The sequence below is a fragment of the Phycomyces blakesleeanus genome, assembly GCF_001638985.1.
Source record: "Phycomyces blakesleeanus NRRL 1555(-) unplaced genomic scaffold PHYBLscaffold_50, whole genome shotgun sequence".
NCBI classification, from domain to species: Eukaryota; Fungi; Mucoromycota; class Mucoromycetes; order Mucorales; family Phycomycetaceae; genus Phycomyces; species Phycomyces blakesleeanus.
In genome coordinates this window covers 17,061-33,883 of record NW_017265193.1, presented here as the reverse complement: position 1 = coordinate 33,883, position 16,823 = coordinate 17,061, and the positions used below count along the sequence as shown (strand labels likewise).

Genomic DNA, 16,823 nt, shown 5'->3' with positions numbered 1-16,823 from the left:
ATACTTTCACTTTTACTTACATTTCAATTTTATTTTTTATTTGTTGCCATGTAAAACCAGTGGTATCAAGCACCATGGACCATTAGTATTTCTGCTTATTTTTTCTTGTTCAAAGTTGCTAGGCAGGTATGACATATATCGGGTGAGCTGGTTTACAAACACTTTTTTCCTTGTTCTACTGCAAAGTCCAGTCTAAAAGATCCATGTTTCGCAAAACTAAGAGAAAGGCACATCGAATTTTCATCTTGAGTTTATTTGATGATATCTACACTGCAATTTAATGAACTAAAGGATTCTGTAGGATAACTTGAGTTATCAGCATAATCTATACCATCAAAATCAACCACAATTTTTAACAAATCAGAACTTTGTACTTATTTTTTAAAAAAAAATTAAAGATTAAGTGTAAAAGAATTATTTTACCATATTTTGGTACAATATGGGATTGCCTGCCAGATTTCGTCTCTTCCATTACCAATATCAAAGAGTTTTGCTGAGAACTTTGTTCGCCAAAGATCCAAGCTAACTCGAGTATCAAGTCTTTGGGTAAATCCCGCGAATTGTTTTATATGATCACAAAAAGATGCCCTACGAAGGCAATGTTCAACAAATCTGTGACCAGGCTCCTTGTTTTTTTTTTACAACAAAAAAGATTTGACAAAAGTCACCGTACATATATATTGATGTTCTACTTCTTTTGCATCAAGAACACTTTTAATATCTTTAAAAGATTGTCCAATTCACTTGAAGTCATTTTAGCTACAAATAACATCCTTGTCCCAAAAGAAAAAGTGATGTTTGTTCAACTAAATGTGCTGGTGACGGTCAAAGTGAAATGCTGAAAGTAGAATTTATATCAATTTTCAAGACTTTTAAGAGAAGATTATTTCGTGTTTTTTTTAGGGACAGTAATAACAGCAGCAAAAAAAAAAGTTCTTTGTGGGGGTTTCACTGCTATACACGTTTAGCTTCTTTACGAGCTGGTTATATGCTTTTTGTTTATTCTGCATTAAAAAATTATCATTACTGCATCCAATTTTGTTTGATCTTCTTCTGTATCGTAGATTCTAGATCCAGCTTGTTTCCTTGAGTTTGCAGAATTTGAAGAGTTTATAATGTCGTGCTAAATACCTGTATCTTGTTCCTTGAAAATGTGGTTTCATATCTCCAAGAGAGCTTTGAACGAATGATTTACGTTTTGCTTGGTGAGGAACAACAGCAATCAGTCAATGGTACAAAAAATGTGCCGAAAATGAGTAAAACAAATATTTGGAAATTAAAACACTGATTCAAGACTATTGGCGCTAAATTCAAAAATCACACGAAAAATCACGTTTCCTATTGGTTTAAATTAGTCTATTTTGCAAAAAAAAGGGGCTGAGTTATAAGAGACCGTCTGGAGTTAACAAGGTTTATTAACGGGCTACGAAATACCCAAATCTTCGGCTCACATGCTGTTTATACAAGATATAAAATGAATGTCTGAAAAATATAAAATTATAAGACACCCGAGATTTTTTTATCTTATTTTTATTTTTATTTAATTTTCTATTTATTTAATTTTTCAAAACAGGACCGAAACCCAAGGAAACGGGATATATGTAAAGACTTGATCTCTTCTAATTTTTTTTTGTGTTTTGTTTTATATATATTTTTTATATATGGCTGTGGTGATGTCACGATATAGGCCCCGCTTCGGAGGTCTCGCTACCCCCCCCCTCCATGTAAGTTTTTTTTTTTTTGAGTATAGAAAAAGAAAGAAAAAAGAACTCCTACCTCCCCCCTCTGTTTTCTTGGATATCTTCTACTTGGAAGTCATATAAACTTTTGCAGTCATGGGTGCGCAACAATCCAAGTCAGAGCCGGTTATCTTTTACAACCAAAACGTACCTCTCCAGGTACGAAGCACGTGATGCCACGAACTTAATGCGTAACAGCATCAGACATTTTCTTCTTCTTCTTTTATTACAACATTTTACAACTTCTTTATTCAATATAAGAAAGAAGAAAAAACAAGCAAATAATACTTTAATTACTTCTTTATATATTCTTTTTCTTATCATTTCTTTTTGACTAACAATCAACAAACAAACGAATGTGATAATGATGATAATGGCAATAATAATAATAAAAATTATAATAAAAATTATAACAGTTCTCTCAGGGACTTGTGGATTCGCTCGAGACTCGCACAAAGGTTAGAGTAAGAACGAAAGGAACCAACACGGTCTTTCCTTTATTTTCATTTTTCCTGCTTCAAACCAAAGAAAGAGAGAACGAGAGAGAAAGAAATAGATAATGATATATCCATAGATATACATACATACATACATACATATAGAGATATAAAGGGAGAGAAGACAATGTAGAACATAAAAAAAAGTTGACATGCATGTATACATATATACATATGTTGTTATTTTTTTTAGAGCGCGCCCGCTGCTTCATCGCAGCAAGTTCGCCCCGAGGAAGTTGAGGAACGTGTCCGTGAACGTGTTGCGGAAGAGTTGAAGCGTGTTCAGGAGAAGCAGGAAGAGATCAACCAGCGTGTTTACAGTGACATGGCTAAGAAGAACATTGATAATGACCAAAACTCTGTTGTTTTGGGTGCTGACATTAACAACATGATTGAGAAGATCAAGAGGTAAAAAAAACACAGATTCATGTTTAAGACAGTAAAAAGTGTATAAAGTTGTAAAACGTTACTAAATATGTTATTGCTGGTAATCTTTTCTTTTGTATAGAACTCCTGCCAAGGCTATTCCTGCCGAGATTGCAGAACGCCAGGAAGCTCTTGTTGTTTGCTACAAGTACGTTTACATACACATATATACGCAATTAAAATGAAGGAGAAAAAGGAAATATTATAGATGAGAGATGAGAGTTTAGAAATCAGACATTAGAGATGAGATATTTGAGATATGAGATTAGATGAGATAAGATGATGGAATTGGTAAAATAGATTATTGACATCGTTTTTTCTTTTTGTTTCTTTCTATTGATATAACAGGAACAACGAATCTCGTCCATTGGATTGCTGGAAAGAAGTCGAGGCATTCAAGGCCTCTGTTGCAAAAGCCCAAAAGACATTTGTTGCTGCCTACCAATAAACAAATAACCTTTTTTTTAAATTATTATTATTATTTCCCAGTTTGGATATGGCCTCTTATGTTTCATTTTTAATCTTTGGAACTAAATAAATATTTACATATCATCTTTATACTGAGTGGGTACAAGAAGTACAAAGATAATAGTGAAGAGTAATAGAGAATAAAAGCAAACCGATTAAATAGATATATTGAGGCAGTGGTGGTGATAATGTAATTATATATACATGTGTGTGTATGTAGAGAGGAATAGAGAAAGAGAGAAATGGTACAATATATTAAATACTGCTGTTAATTATTGCATGTAAAATTGTACAATTGTTAATTAGATGCATTCTGCATAATTCCTTATTTCGATACACACACATACACACACACACAAGTACTGAGCATAAAAATAATAAGCTCACTGCTAAAGTTTGTGTGTGTGTGTGCATCCTTAAGCATACAAGCTGTCACATTTACTCAAGCCACCCATAATTTTTAAAGCAGAGTTTCATTTTTTTTCATTTGAAAAAAAAAAAAGAGGAATCATATATATAAAACGCCTTTTGTCAACCTTGTCAATCAACCTCAAAGATGGCAACGACAACCCTTCAACTCTATTGGGATCTGGCCTCGTTTGACCCTACCGTTAGACAGACTGCTGCCCAGTCATTGATCCTTGCCCTGACCGAATTTCAACAGGCCCACCAGAAATCCCTCGACGATTCAACCTCAACTCCAACAACCTCATTAGCTGACACCGAAGAAAAACTTGACCTTGTCTGTGCCTCTGATGTATCATACGCTGTTAGACGTCTCTTGAGAGGTTTGCCTTCCTCTCGTCAGGGTGCCCGTCAAGGTTTCTCTCTTGCTTTGACCGAGGTAAGAAAGCAAACCCAAAAAGAAAATATATACAATTTGCATTCAATCCATTCGACTTTCCTGTATACCCCCTTTTTTTTTTACCATTGACTTTATGTACAAATATATATATATATTTAAAAAAATAAAAAAGAAGTGAAGAACAATAACACTCATTCCGCTCACTTATGTATATATAGTTGCTCTCAACCATCGATTTAGTAACAGCTAAGGTTGTTCTCGACCTTCTTTTCCGATACACCGAGCGTGTTGGATCCATGTCGGGTGAAGAAGTCCGTGATATGCTTTTCGGTCGTTTGTTTGGTCTTATGTCTATCGTTGCTTCAGGAATGGTAGCTCGTGAGTCAACCACCGCTGAGGATGCTAACCGAATTATTGAAAGTCTGGCCGAAATGGCCAAGACAAAATCTTATCTCTCGGAAGTTTGTCACCACGTTGTTATCAATATGCTACCCTATGTAAGTTTATTGCTATTTCTTCTTTTTTTTGTATTTGTGTTTAAATTTGTGTCTGTACCTGTGGATATTGGTTTTGATTTATTTGCTTGTACTGGTTTGGATAAAATGGGCTTCAAACTCCTGGATGTCGTTATTTCTTTTTACTGATGCTATGTGGGTTGAATTATTCAATTAGCTTAAGACTGTCGATTACAAGGACTCTGCTGTCGAAAAGATTCTCGAACTATTTTTGAACGGTAGCGTTTCTACTGTCGATCAGCTCAATCTCGCATTGGCCATCCAAAAGCAATTGCCCGAGACTGATCTGACTGCTCAATTTGCTGGCTGGAAAAATACCAACGTTCTTGACCCTGCCAACCTCCGTCACTTGGCTCTGCTTGTTAAGGTACAGCCGAGACGATTTAGAAATAATATACAAAAGTAGAATTATAATGGCTATAAAGACAATAGAGAAAAAAAAGGGAAAGAAAGAGAAAAAGATGAAAAAATATTGGTTTATATCTGAAACTGATAATTTATGTAATTTAATTTGTATTTCTGTGTGTACATAGGAGGTACCAATTGAAGACCAAGACGCTCAGGCTGACTGGAAACCCCAGCTTCATTCTGTTTGGGATCGTCTTTTGAGTGTTTACCTTGATGGTCCTTCCGATGCCGAGGCTGAGGAGGCCAAGCGCCCCAAGAAAAAGCAGAAGACTGCCAAGGTTGAGCAAAAGACTGCTTCTTTCCAAGAATTCTGGAATGTTGTTGTTGATGGTAAAGAAAATAAAGAACAAAAAAGAAAAGCTAGAGAGAATATGGTCAATAGAACACAATACAATGCAATGTAATGCAATGTAGTACAATGCAGCGTAATGCACTGTAGTGTTCTGTCTAGTATTCTAAACATTATTACGTTTATAACACTGAAAATGATTACTGGGATCTAATCAAAATCTGGGGAAAAATATACACAAAAATACTAATTCCTTGATAATTAATAGAAACCATGTTCGCCAACACTTCTTCTCACGGTCGTAAGTTCTGGGGTTTCCAGCTTGTCGAAAAGGTTTTACCTCGTCTTGCTCCTGAGCAGATGCCCTTGATCTTCACCGAGAACTTTATGAGAACATTTATCAACAATCTTTCTTCTGATGTTCGTTTCTTGAACAAGGCTGCCAAGCACACTGTAAGTAATTCCTACTTACATACATACATAGTTGGATTTATCTTTTCGTGATTTGAGTTTATTGATGCTGTTATGCTGACAATATTGTACTTTTTTTAGGCTACTGTTCTTCAAACTGTTGCACAGGACAACAAGCAGGTCGGTTTTGCATTGGTCACACAGCTTATCGGTAAGCACGGCCACCAGAACTTTGACAACATTACCAAGACCAAGCTTGTTGAAAACTTATTGGCAACAATGGATACTGCTGGTGTTAAGTCTTATCTTGAGTTCCTTGCCGAGACCTTTGTCAAGCAGGATGAGATGAAGAGGTAAAGCAGAGAGAAAGAAAGAAATAGGATAAAATATGAAGTGTGACGCAGTGTATTAATTCCTAATGCGTTACATTGTATTGTGTTTTAGTGATGATGATTCTAAGCGTCTCAACTCTCGCAGAGAATGGGCTCTTACCCAGATGACTCTTATGCTCACAAACACAAAGGTCCCCAAGGATGAGTCCTGGATCGTTTACCTTGTTCGTTTCCTTATGGTCCACTCATTCTTCGAAGTCAAGATCACAAAGGAGAGAAAATCATTCCTCGAGGTAAAAAAAAACTGTTACTACAACAACAACAATTAGAGAATATCGCTTCTCAAGAATCTTTAGATAAAATTATTTATATATCTATTATGTTTATGATTGTGATTATTATAGGGTCTCCACAAGCCTTCTCCTGCTCTTTCGGATTCCACCCGTGAATTCTGCAAAGCACGCTTCCAGGCTGCCCTTGTTGCTTTGGCCAAGCTGCCCCAAATCCAGAAAGTCAAGGATCTTTCTGGTGCTGCAGTGAAGTCTCGCAGACTCATTGGTATTACCAACGACGGAGAACTCTGGGTTCACCGTGTCTACCAGATTAAGCAAGAACTCGAAAAAGACACCAAGCAACTCAAGTCTCTTGTGACCTTGTCCAAGGAGGGCATTGCTATCAACAAGGAAGTCACTGATGTCGTCGAAAAACTGAGATCAAAGGTAAGCATAAAAAAATAAGAAAGAAAGAAATATATGAATTGGAGAATTAAGTTTTTATTAATTATTATTGCCGTAAAAGATTGCCAAGGATGATATGAAATCTTTTGATAGCATTGAGCGTGGTTTTGAGATTTTGTTCTTAAACCTTCAGTTGCACTTTTTGGTGGACGAAGAAGAAGCCCAGTCTGTTTTGGGTGAATTGTTAGACTGCTACGAAAAGATCTTTGCCAAGAAGGCTGTCAAGCCTACCAAGGCCAAGAAATCCAAAAAGGCAGCAGCAGCAGAAGAAGAAGAGGGTCAGCCTGAGCCAATCGAAGTCATTGTTGATATTCTTGTCGGTTTCTTGACTAACCCCTCCCATGTCTTGAAGAATCTTGCCGATCAAATCTTCGAGATCTTTTCTCCAATGATGACCAAGCAGGCACTCCAGACTCTTTTGAATGTATGTTACACATCTTTTATGCATACCCGTCAAATACTTATATATATACAATATATATCAATTTCCTTTAGATCTTGGCTACTAGTGAGAGCAAGACTGGTGCTGAGGAACTCTTTGGTGACAATGAAGACGAAGAAGACGATGATGTCGAAGAAATGGATATGGACAGTGATGTCGAAATGATCGAAGAGGACGACGATGAAGAGATGGATGAGGATCTCAAGCGCAAGGTTGAAGAGGCCATGAAGGCACAGGGTATTCTCGGTACAGAAGATGACGATGAAGCTGATTTGGATGATGAGGCTATGGCCGCATATGACGAAAAGATTGCCGAAGTCTTTAAGCAGAAGAAGATTGCCAAGACCGAGCAAAAAGGTAAAAAAAAAAACCCCCCATAAAAACCAAAAAAAAAATGTTGTGCATTTACTTATGATATATTTGTTCACTAGATCTCCAGCACAACATTACTCACTTTAAGAACAATGTTATGAGCTTTATCACCATCTACGTCCACAAAAACCCTACCAACCCTCTTGTACTTGAGATTATCGTCCCTCTCCTGAACATTATCCGCTCCACCCCCGGCAAGTCTGTCACAAGCCAATTTGTGGACAAGATGGTCGCATTCCTGAAGAACAAGTTCTCCAAGATGACCGAATGTCCTACCAACTATGACGAGGAAACAATCTTCAATGTTCTCCAGGCCGTTCACGACTTTGCTCGCCAGGCATCATCAAAAGAACTTTCCGAAACCGCCAATAATCTTTCTCTTTATTTGCGCCGCTGCATTTTGGGCGGTGCTGATGTTGAGGTCGCAGACAAGGATAAGAAGAAGAAGAAGGAACAGACTCGCTTCCTTGCGATCTACAGCGACTCGTTGAAGGAGTACATGACCAAAAAGTCATCACATTTCCACCCCAGCATGATCACAAACCTTTTGCAGCGCTTCCCTCTTAGTTCCTGGCCTCTTTTGGACACTCTTATCGTTTATATCAGCCCGAGTGAGAGTGCAAACGCTTACCGCCAAAACATGGCCTGTCAATGGGTCATGCAGCTTCTGCAACGTATAGTTGGCAAGAAACACGAGAGCGCCAATGCAAAGTTTGTTAAACTTGCACCCGAGTTGATCAACAAAATCAAGGAGGCCCAGGCAGCATTAAAAGAAGGCAGCAACAGTGATGTGAAGCGTACACTGGTCAAGCTTGATACTTTAGTCACCCGTCTTTCTACAAAATTGTCAACTGAAAATTAAATACACTTCACATACGCAACACGCTCAAGCACACGCATGCACACACACTCACTTACTCACTCACTCACAAATACACACTCACATTTTTGATATATTAAAAAAAAAGAAGTAAAAAGTAAAATAAATCATAAAAAAGAAATATTTTTATTAAAAAAGATATTTGAAACAAATGAATTCGTACCTTTTGTTTCTTCTTCTTCTTCTTCTTCTTCTTCTTGCTTTATTAAAATAATAACCATCACAATAATAACCATAGTAATAATACTTTTTTTTTTGAATTTTAAGAAGAGCATCCAGACTATCAAAGTGCATTTTTATTTTCATAAAAATAAATAAATAATATATACATGTGCGCATATAGGTATATAACCCAGTGTTCCTTTATTTATATGGCTGTCCTGGCCATGCAGGTCCATTAGATCCATCAAATTCACCATAAAACCGATTGGAATCAACTACTTTATGATTAAGTCCACCAATAGTCTCTCCGCACTGTGGACAAGTAGACACTTCAGTAGCACCACCACAATCACCTATAAATTTAATGCATAACATATGTATAAAACAGTAAGCATAATTGAATAATAGCAATGAATTTTTTCTTTTTTTTTAAAAAAATACAAAAATTGTACAAACCTATAAAATAAGGATGCTGATTTTTGCAGACGAACCATCTTCCGCCGACAATATTGTGAATACCAGTCCTAGTTTCATCGTTCATGGCTTTAATGATATCTTGCTTTTCATTTTCCGAAATTCTATGAAGTTTTTCATTCTGACTCTCCTTGATCTTGTTCACTAACGCAATTTCTGTTTTTATGTACATGTTGTAACGCAAAGCAGTATATATAGGTGTCTGACACAAAGGACATTGCCAGAGTTTGATAGAATTATGTTCACCTATTCATACACCAACACCAACACAAAAAAAGGACCTTTAGCGTATATACACATATAGCAAACTATCTGCAAACTTCATTGTATGTATGTATATGTATATAGTGTTTGGATATATACCATTTTGTGCCTGGTTATTGAAATACATATCAAGGTATTCAACAGAAAAAACTATATACACAAACGAACATACATATACAAGGGTTAAGAATAATATAATATATTTTTTTTGCCACGTCTCAAAATATCCAGGCTATTTCTATACGTCTACTAATTTTAAAGCAGCTTTTGTAACTCTGGTAATATCATTGACACTTACTGCATTTGCATTCAGGCAAGACATATATCTTTTCATCTGGATCAAATTCTGATAAGGTTCGGAGTGAGATTGCACATTGCATATCAGAATTGCACTCTCTACAAGGAGGACACAGTTCACCACACAGTCCAGGACATGGGTGACTATTGACAGACAAACAGAGAATATATAAGTATGTGTGGCTATTCTATTCAAAGACACCATATAATAATAAGAATATACTTACGAGCATGGAAGAATCTTAGAACAGCTTAAATCGCAGGGCGGCCGATCGCATTTCTAAATTGATCAATACACACAAAGTCATGGTTAATATCTATGTATGTTTTGTTTTAAAGAAATAATAATAGTTGAATTATAATCCCTTCAATTTATATTCATATTTATATACCTCATGGCAGCGCCTAGTACACTTTTTGTGAATACACTACAAATTTGGTATGTTTCGTATCAATCAAATATCTGTATTACAAGTAAAACATTCATTGCTTGGTATATAGGCACAAACGTTTCTACAGAACTTACACTATATGGGCAGTTTTCAACACAAGGTGTACAAACTCTCCAGCAATCTCTTCCACACTTATAGCCATGAGAGCATACTTGCTGACAAGCTTCCAAGCACATTTCAGTGTGATCGTTAGGCTTAGCACAGCCTAGTGTTTTGTTCAAGAGCAATACATATACAAGAAAATCAATTACGGAGTGAACCAAATGAATTGTTGCTTTTTTTTTACACCAGCAAATAGACTAACCGTTAGAACAATTGTGCCCACAAATAAGCTGCTTTGGACAGCTTGCCTGGCATTGAGATGAATCATGTGAATGAGGAACTCTACACTGTTTATATATATACACAATTTATATGCATATATGAATAGAAAAAAAGAATGTCGTGAGCTTCTTTGTAGATCAAGATTTTATACTGTTTATTTAATTTGAATTTATTTTCTCTTTTACAATCACGTACCATATTTTGGCACATATGCCCACACTCGAGTTGAGAGTTGCAACTCTCAGTGCAAAACAATTGAAAATCTTCATTCTGTATACCGGGATTCTCTACCGCCAAAGACATAGCTTCTGCTATATAGCCTACATTCCCTGGTTCTTTGAGCTGGGCTTGTTTGCAATTGATTGATCTTTGGTGCCCACACGGAAACTTCACCACTTCTACTTCTGTACACGGAGGGCACACTCCGTTATTATTTGAGCATTCGTTGCAGCTATTGGGACAAGCGTGTTCACACCCATCCGGCCGTGGTCTTACGCAAGGTTCAACACAAGTAGCATATGAATGATCTAATATATGACACATCTAATGTATATATATATATACATCCAAGCAAACCAACAAACATGTGTGTTGAGATATTAAGCAATAAACGAAAATCAAATTCAATCTAGTATTTCTTACATTTTTGCAAACATGCCCACACTCCATAAGTGTTTCACAAGCCATCTAATTGTCAAAGTCTTTAGTATACTATAGCATATATCCTCCACAAGTCACTTGCTATTTACATCATTTTTTAGTACTTACGGTACACCCGCCATTTCTCACTTGATTAAATACAGGCCAATAACTGATAACAGTTGTTCTTTCCTTGTGTTTTTGGCAGCGTAGCTGAAGATTAGGCGAGCAGTTTCCTATCCAAAACGCCAATTTAATATAAAATCAATTAAGGAGCCAATACGGTATAAATACGCACACACACACATATATATATAATATCTTAACCATTTATTATTAAAGTATATAGCTGATAGGAAATAAAAAGAAAGAACGCTTTTTTGTACCTTTTGTTCTCATATACTTGGCAACAAGCTCCCATTTTGTTCCTACTGTTGCAGCTGCATCTCCAACAATGTAAAGTCCATACCGGGCTCGAGAGAGAGCTAGAGAGACGTTGTTATCCGGAAGGGGTTTTCCATGGGGCACAGCCAGAGAAATGATAACAATCCAGTTCTCTTTTCCAACATGGTCGTCTATCATACTTACGGTCACACCAATTGGTTTTTTGACAAACTGACTAAAGTCCAAAAGTTCATTTTCAAGTAGCCATTCGATAATCCTCTTCTGTAGTGGGTCAATGGCCAATATGGCAACATTTTCTGGCTTGGTGCCCTGCTGTAGTATGTAGAGTGCCAAATGGCACACATATCTTGCCCCGTCGGCCATGCTTTCGGTAACATCAATCCCCATAGCTGCAGTGAGACTATCATCAAAGAATTGGGAGGTCACCTCGCTGTCATGAGAAACAAAAAATGTGCGGTTGTCGAATCCAAGTAAGGCAGGTACCACTTTGTCTCTTGTATTTGCAGTTGTTTCTGAATGTTCAGGACCAAAGGCAGCCTTGTCATTGTCGGGGTCTAACGCATTAAACACCTCTAATACTTCTGTACACATTCTCCACTGTTCTTGCAGAGCGACAACTTTGCCCCCGGTGAGGTACCATCGTTCGAATAGAGACACATCGAGGTGCTGGGAGGTTTTGTTAACAGAACCGTTTGTTTGTTTTTGCTTTTGGGCCTTGAGCTTCGTGTCGTCGCCTAAAAGAATCAGGTGGTTCATGCGAGGTCCGAATAAAAAGTGAGCCATGGTAGACTCCAGTATCTGATCAGCTTCGTCGACAATCACGACACTCGGAGACAGAGAATTGATAAGTTCTTGGTTGGATGCCGCGAACTCGGCCGTCATTCCTATCAGACGGTTGAATTGGCAAACCTTTGCCCATTTTTGAAGTCTAGCCTTGTCTAACCCCCTTGAAGCCTTGAATTGTTCCTCAAGACACTTTGTAATCTCTGAATCGATAAAGTGAACAATCTTGTTAATCAGTTTCAACCATAGCTCCTTGCGTTGGCTAGCCAAAAGCTTCCACATGTTTTCTGGGGGTGTGACGGACCATATGGCAAGCACTTCATTTCGGATCACGCTCACGTTCTGGGAGCCAGAGAGAGGCCAGTTGGAAGGGTTGGCAATACTATTGATATTTGGCCTCTTTTGCACAATCCATTCCAAGCGATCTTTGTATGTAACCGAGTCTATTATCAGAGGAAGTCTGTCTTCTTCGCCACTTCCCATTGATTTGAGGAAGGAATCGTATTCTGCTTCAATATTGCTAAATGGTGTTTCATGCGAATATTCTTTTTGGCAATCCGAGGACTTATCGAGTATGGGAACATCGGTATTTCTCATCCAGGTCTTCAAGATTGATGAACTAGTCTGTATACCGTTGCCACCACCACCACCACCATTACTTCCACCTTCACCAATAGTGGTGCCCGAAAACGGACAGCCTTGGCGCAAGCTATGCATGTATCCTGGTGGCACAAATGTTGAAATTATATCAAGATCGCCTTTGAGAACACTGGATCGATACTTCCACAGACTATCTAGGTCAGCTTGTAACATTGCCTGGCGTCTTTCCATCTGGACTACATAGCGCTGGTTCTGATCATTATTTTCAGACCCAAACAAATGAAGGCCCTGTCGACTAGCGATGTTCTTGTTGTCTGTGCGAACTCCCAAACGAACCATCCCGGACACACCGTTCAGGTTCTTTTCTAGAATTGCGTCCAAAGTTGACTCATTCTTTGTGATAACAATAACGGGATGGAAGGTACGACTTTCTACTAAGCCTTGGTGCACAAGGTTGACTAGTTTACTTGCCAGATGGGTCTTTCCTGTTCCTGGTCCACCGCTAATTACTGTAAAACGATGAAAAAGTGCATACTTTAGCGCACTAAGCTGACTCTTGGAAAGAGTGTAAAGGAAAGGTCGCTCGGACACGGGTAGCCAAAGATGTTTATGTTGGAGTTGTGGCCAAACATTCTTCTCCATATATGCCTTGTTACCAGAGAGCGAGTCTTGAATGATACAAGAAATATCGAGATCAACCTTTTGAAGATAGGTCGGTGTATCACTCGTGTCTTCTTCTCTTGGATTGGATTTGCCGTAGTTGTCAGCAAAGGAATCACGATTCTTTGATAACGAGTCTTCGCCATGTTGTTGCGAATTTAAACCGACTGACAAGAGTCGACTGGATATCTCGGTCTGCTTCATTTCTCCCTCGCACTGGCTCACCTCTTTACGAAGCCAGGAAAGGACCGGTATAATCGAGGAACTGTTGGGTGAAGTGATCAGGATTGTATACTTTGCAGAACGTTGCAAATCCATCATACTTCCAATCTTGAGATGAATTGCAATCATATGTACTGCACCTGGTTCGTTGTTTGCACGTGCGTTATAAGTAGAACCAACGATAATTCCGGTAATGATTTGTTTGGAAATAGATGCAAGGTGCTTTTGTGTGAGCCTTTTCTTGCTAGTTTGGGGTATGAGGATAGCGAGTGACCCATCTCTGATGGTTTTTAAGGTTTCTATATTTTCATTTGTGCCTAAAAATGTAAAGATGGCAACTGGCTCGACAAGAGTTGCTGGTAGAGATGTACTGTAGATCTGCGTGTCAGAGATGTATGGCAACCAGGCTACATCTTTTCCAGAAAGTTCCAGTGAAGATGAGTATTTTTGAATAGCATGCCGAGCAGGCCCGCAGAATATTTCGCGCAATATTTCATATTGAGTTGCCAAATATACATCTAGTTTTGTTTTTGGCCATGGTGTAAGAACCATACTTGCTATTTCACCACTGCCAAACACATGAGCTAATCCTATATTTTCTTCTTCTTCTTCTGGCAGCTGCCACTTAATATTCGGTTTATCCACACTCGAATCTGAAAGACCAAAAACTTCTTGAATGAGCGATTCGCCATTTGGCAGATGTGGTAGCACTTTTTTTGGGGACCACAACTCCAATATCCAGCTGGTGTTGTATGTTTCTGGGTATTCATCGGTGGGAGCACTATTATTATAGTCTTTATGGCCCAAGTTGTCTACAGTGAGCCAGGTGTCGACTTTCTGAAGTGCCGCTATCTCACTAAACAGTTGTCTCATCTGCTGTATTTCATTTTCGGTAAAGAGTTGCTTGAATTGATCAAATCGTATACGGATTGATGGTAGTGGGATTTGGTCGGCATAGTCAGGGAACTTTACAACGAAGGTGTGAAATAGCTGTAAGATCGAAATAAAGTCTTTTGGCGACATCATGTAAGTTTTGATGTAAGATTGGATCGCTACAAGGAAGTCAGGAAAGTGAGCTCCTAGGATGTCACACACGGTAACCTTTCGCTGCACAGTGCGTACAAGCTTTGGGAATACTTTGGGCACAAGTGTTGTGCTTTGCTCTTCTTTGATTGAATAAACCATGGCCCGGATCATCACATCAAGTGTGCGATGGCTCATTGATTTCACCTTTTCTAACAGAGATCCAACACCCTTTTGAAAGCGTTCTAAAGATTGGGCACCGAAAAGTTGGTTTTTAACAGAATATACAAAAATAAATGAATTCACATCTTCTTCTGTTTGTTCAACTGGAAAAGGACGAGATTTATTAGAATGCGGAAAAGACGAATTGAAGGCAGGGTGACGATTAATCATGCTATTTCCAGTTGGATGTGATTGATATTTGCCGGTTGATGATGATTGGTGTTGAAAGTGTTGGGAAGAGGATGTATCAGAGAAGTACCAATCTTCTGGAACACTACTACTTGTTGTCGATTCTGTTGGTGTTGCTATATCCGCTGTTGCTGCTGCTGACGTTTCTGTTACTACCGTCATAACAGTGGTGGTATCAGTGGTAGTTTTAGTATTGCTAGTAGATGAATCTTCAGCCTCTTCATCTTTTTTAACAGCTAGTCTTTTGGAGGCTACTTGCGCATATGATATATCTGGTTTATTATTGGTATCTTTTTTGTGGTGTTCTTCTGTTTCCTCTTCTGACGTCTTTTTTGTCAATGAATCTAGTTTTTTTTTAGTTGGTAGATCTTTAGATTTCGTCAAGGTGCTGAACTCTTGCTCGGTCATCCAGCCATTATTATTTTTGGCTTTTGTTGGTTCTTTGGGTTGGAATTCAAGATTGACTCCAGTCGTCCAGAACTGCATGGCCGATGATCGCATGTCTTCAAAGCGACTAACTGGGGCGATGTACTTTTTTTCTGTTGTAGTACTGGAACTGTCATTGTACAAGGCTTGCGAGTATTCGCTAGAATCAAAACCAGTGGTGAAATCTGGACTTGATGTTGTGGTTGATTGTGAAGAGTTGTGGGTGTAGCCTTTTTTATAGCTTTCTTCATGTCTTTGGCTAATACTAATAGATAGATGAAAAGAAGAAGAATATATATATTACATGCATAATAAAATGTATAATATATTATGAAATAGATTATATAAGTAAAACTTTTCGATACACACACACAAATATATATATATATATATATATATATATTATCGTAACTGTAGGGAAATGAAGAAGAGTAGCTCTTTCTCATTTTGTCTTTCTCTCTGTGTCTTTCTCTCTTTATATATACATATATATACATATACATATATACATATACATCTAGACTTGCCCCTGTGATGAGTTTCTTTGTGTATTCCGATTCGAAGACTGAGAAGTGTCTCCTGAATGCTTAAAAGTTGTTTGGTTTTTAATGTCATAATCCATTGAACTTTGATTTATTGCTTGTGGATTTCGCTTCATGTGTGCTGTTTCATAGAGGTTCAAACATTCTTTGTGTGTCCCTTTTGCGATGGTTGTATACATGACGTATACAAATACGTTTTACTTGTATATATATTTATATATTATTTAAATTCAAATGTCAAATAAATAAATAAATAAATAAAAATAACCTTTCTGCTGTCACTTTATTTTTATTATATAAGTATAAATATAAATACAAATATAATTTTTTTTTCCTTTCATCATTTGTACTACTTGTACTATGTGATTGGTTGATTCTAGCATAAAAATATTACAAACGTGTAATTAAACTCTAAAAATACAAAGGACTAAATAGAATTTGTCATTTCCTATAATATAATCAATAATAAAAAAGAGGCTATAGACCATGTGGCTGCCTACAATATAAGTAGGCTAAGCAATGTATTATCTTGGTATCGGAATAAAGTGAATTGAAAAGGTTCTTTCATATATATATATACGGAGATTTCGTTGGTACCTTTTTACTAAAAAGCTAAGAAACATATACACACACAGAGAGATATGCTCAAACTGATAAAAGCTGTCAATTAATATCATATTTCTACAATTGGTTGGCCAACATGTTTTGGTTTGGCTTTTGTATAATCAAAACAATTAATTGTAAATTTTGTCTATGAAGTACTAGACCAAGGGTACTAAGGGTTTACTATTCAATAGCCTAACACTCTTCTTTAAAGA

The 16,823-nt window shown here is 37.5% G+C and overlaps 3 protein-coding genes across 3 annotated transcripts; 2 read left to right on the top strand and 1 right to left on the bottom strand.

Annotated features, from left to right (window-relative positions):
* Positions 1 to 1,801: 1,801 nt before the first annotated feature.
* PHYBLDRAFT_160884 (hypothetical protein) lies at positions 1,802 to 3,219 on the top strand. The gene is made up of 5 exons (XM_018434286.1): positions 1,802 to 1,898; positions 2,156 to 2,203; positions 2,430 to 2,644; positions 2,745 to 2,810; positions 3,011 to 3,219. The coding sequence occupies exons 1-5, from the start codon at positions 1,836 to 1,838 to the stop codon at positions 3,108 to 3,110; spliced, it is 492 nt and encodes a 163-aa protein (XP_018283211.1). The 5' UTR covers positions 1,802 to 1,835; the 3' UTR covers positions 3,111 to 3,219.
* A 467-nt stretch (positions 3,220 to 3,686) lies between these two features.
* On the top strand, positions 3,687 to 8,452 carry PHYBLDRAFT_77429 (hypothetical protein; the record flags this gene model as incomplete). Its single annotated transcript, XM_018443255.1, has 11 exons — positions 3,687 to 3,974; positions 4,154 to 4,432; positions 4,608 to 4,817; positions 4,984 to 5,188; positions 5,416 to 5,600; positions 5,700 to 5,911; positions 6,003 to 6,183; positions 6,295 to 6,609; positions 6,689 to 7,051; positions 7,123 to 7,426; positions 7,501 to 8,452. 11 exons carry the CDS (start codon positions 3,687 to 3,689, stop codon positions 8,301 to 8,303), a joined length of 3,345 nt encoding a protein of 1,114 aa, XP_018283210.1. The 3' UTR covers positions 8,304 to 8,452.
* Positions 8,453 to 8,726: 274 nt separating this feature from the next.
* PHYBLDRAFT_104075 (hypothetical protein) lies at positions 8,727 to 9,060 on the bottom strand (the record flags this gene model as incomplete). The annotated part of the gene is made up of 2 exons (XM_018427815.1): positions 8,727 to 8,836; positions 8,940 to 9,060. Coding segments are annotated over 2 exons (231 nt in total), but the record flags the coding sequence as incomplete, so codon positions are not given.
* Positions 9,061 to 16,823: the final 7,763 nt, after the last annotated feature.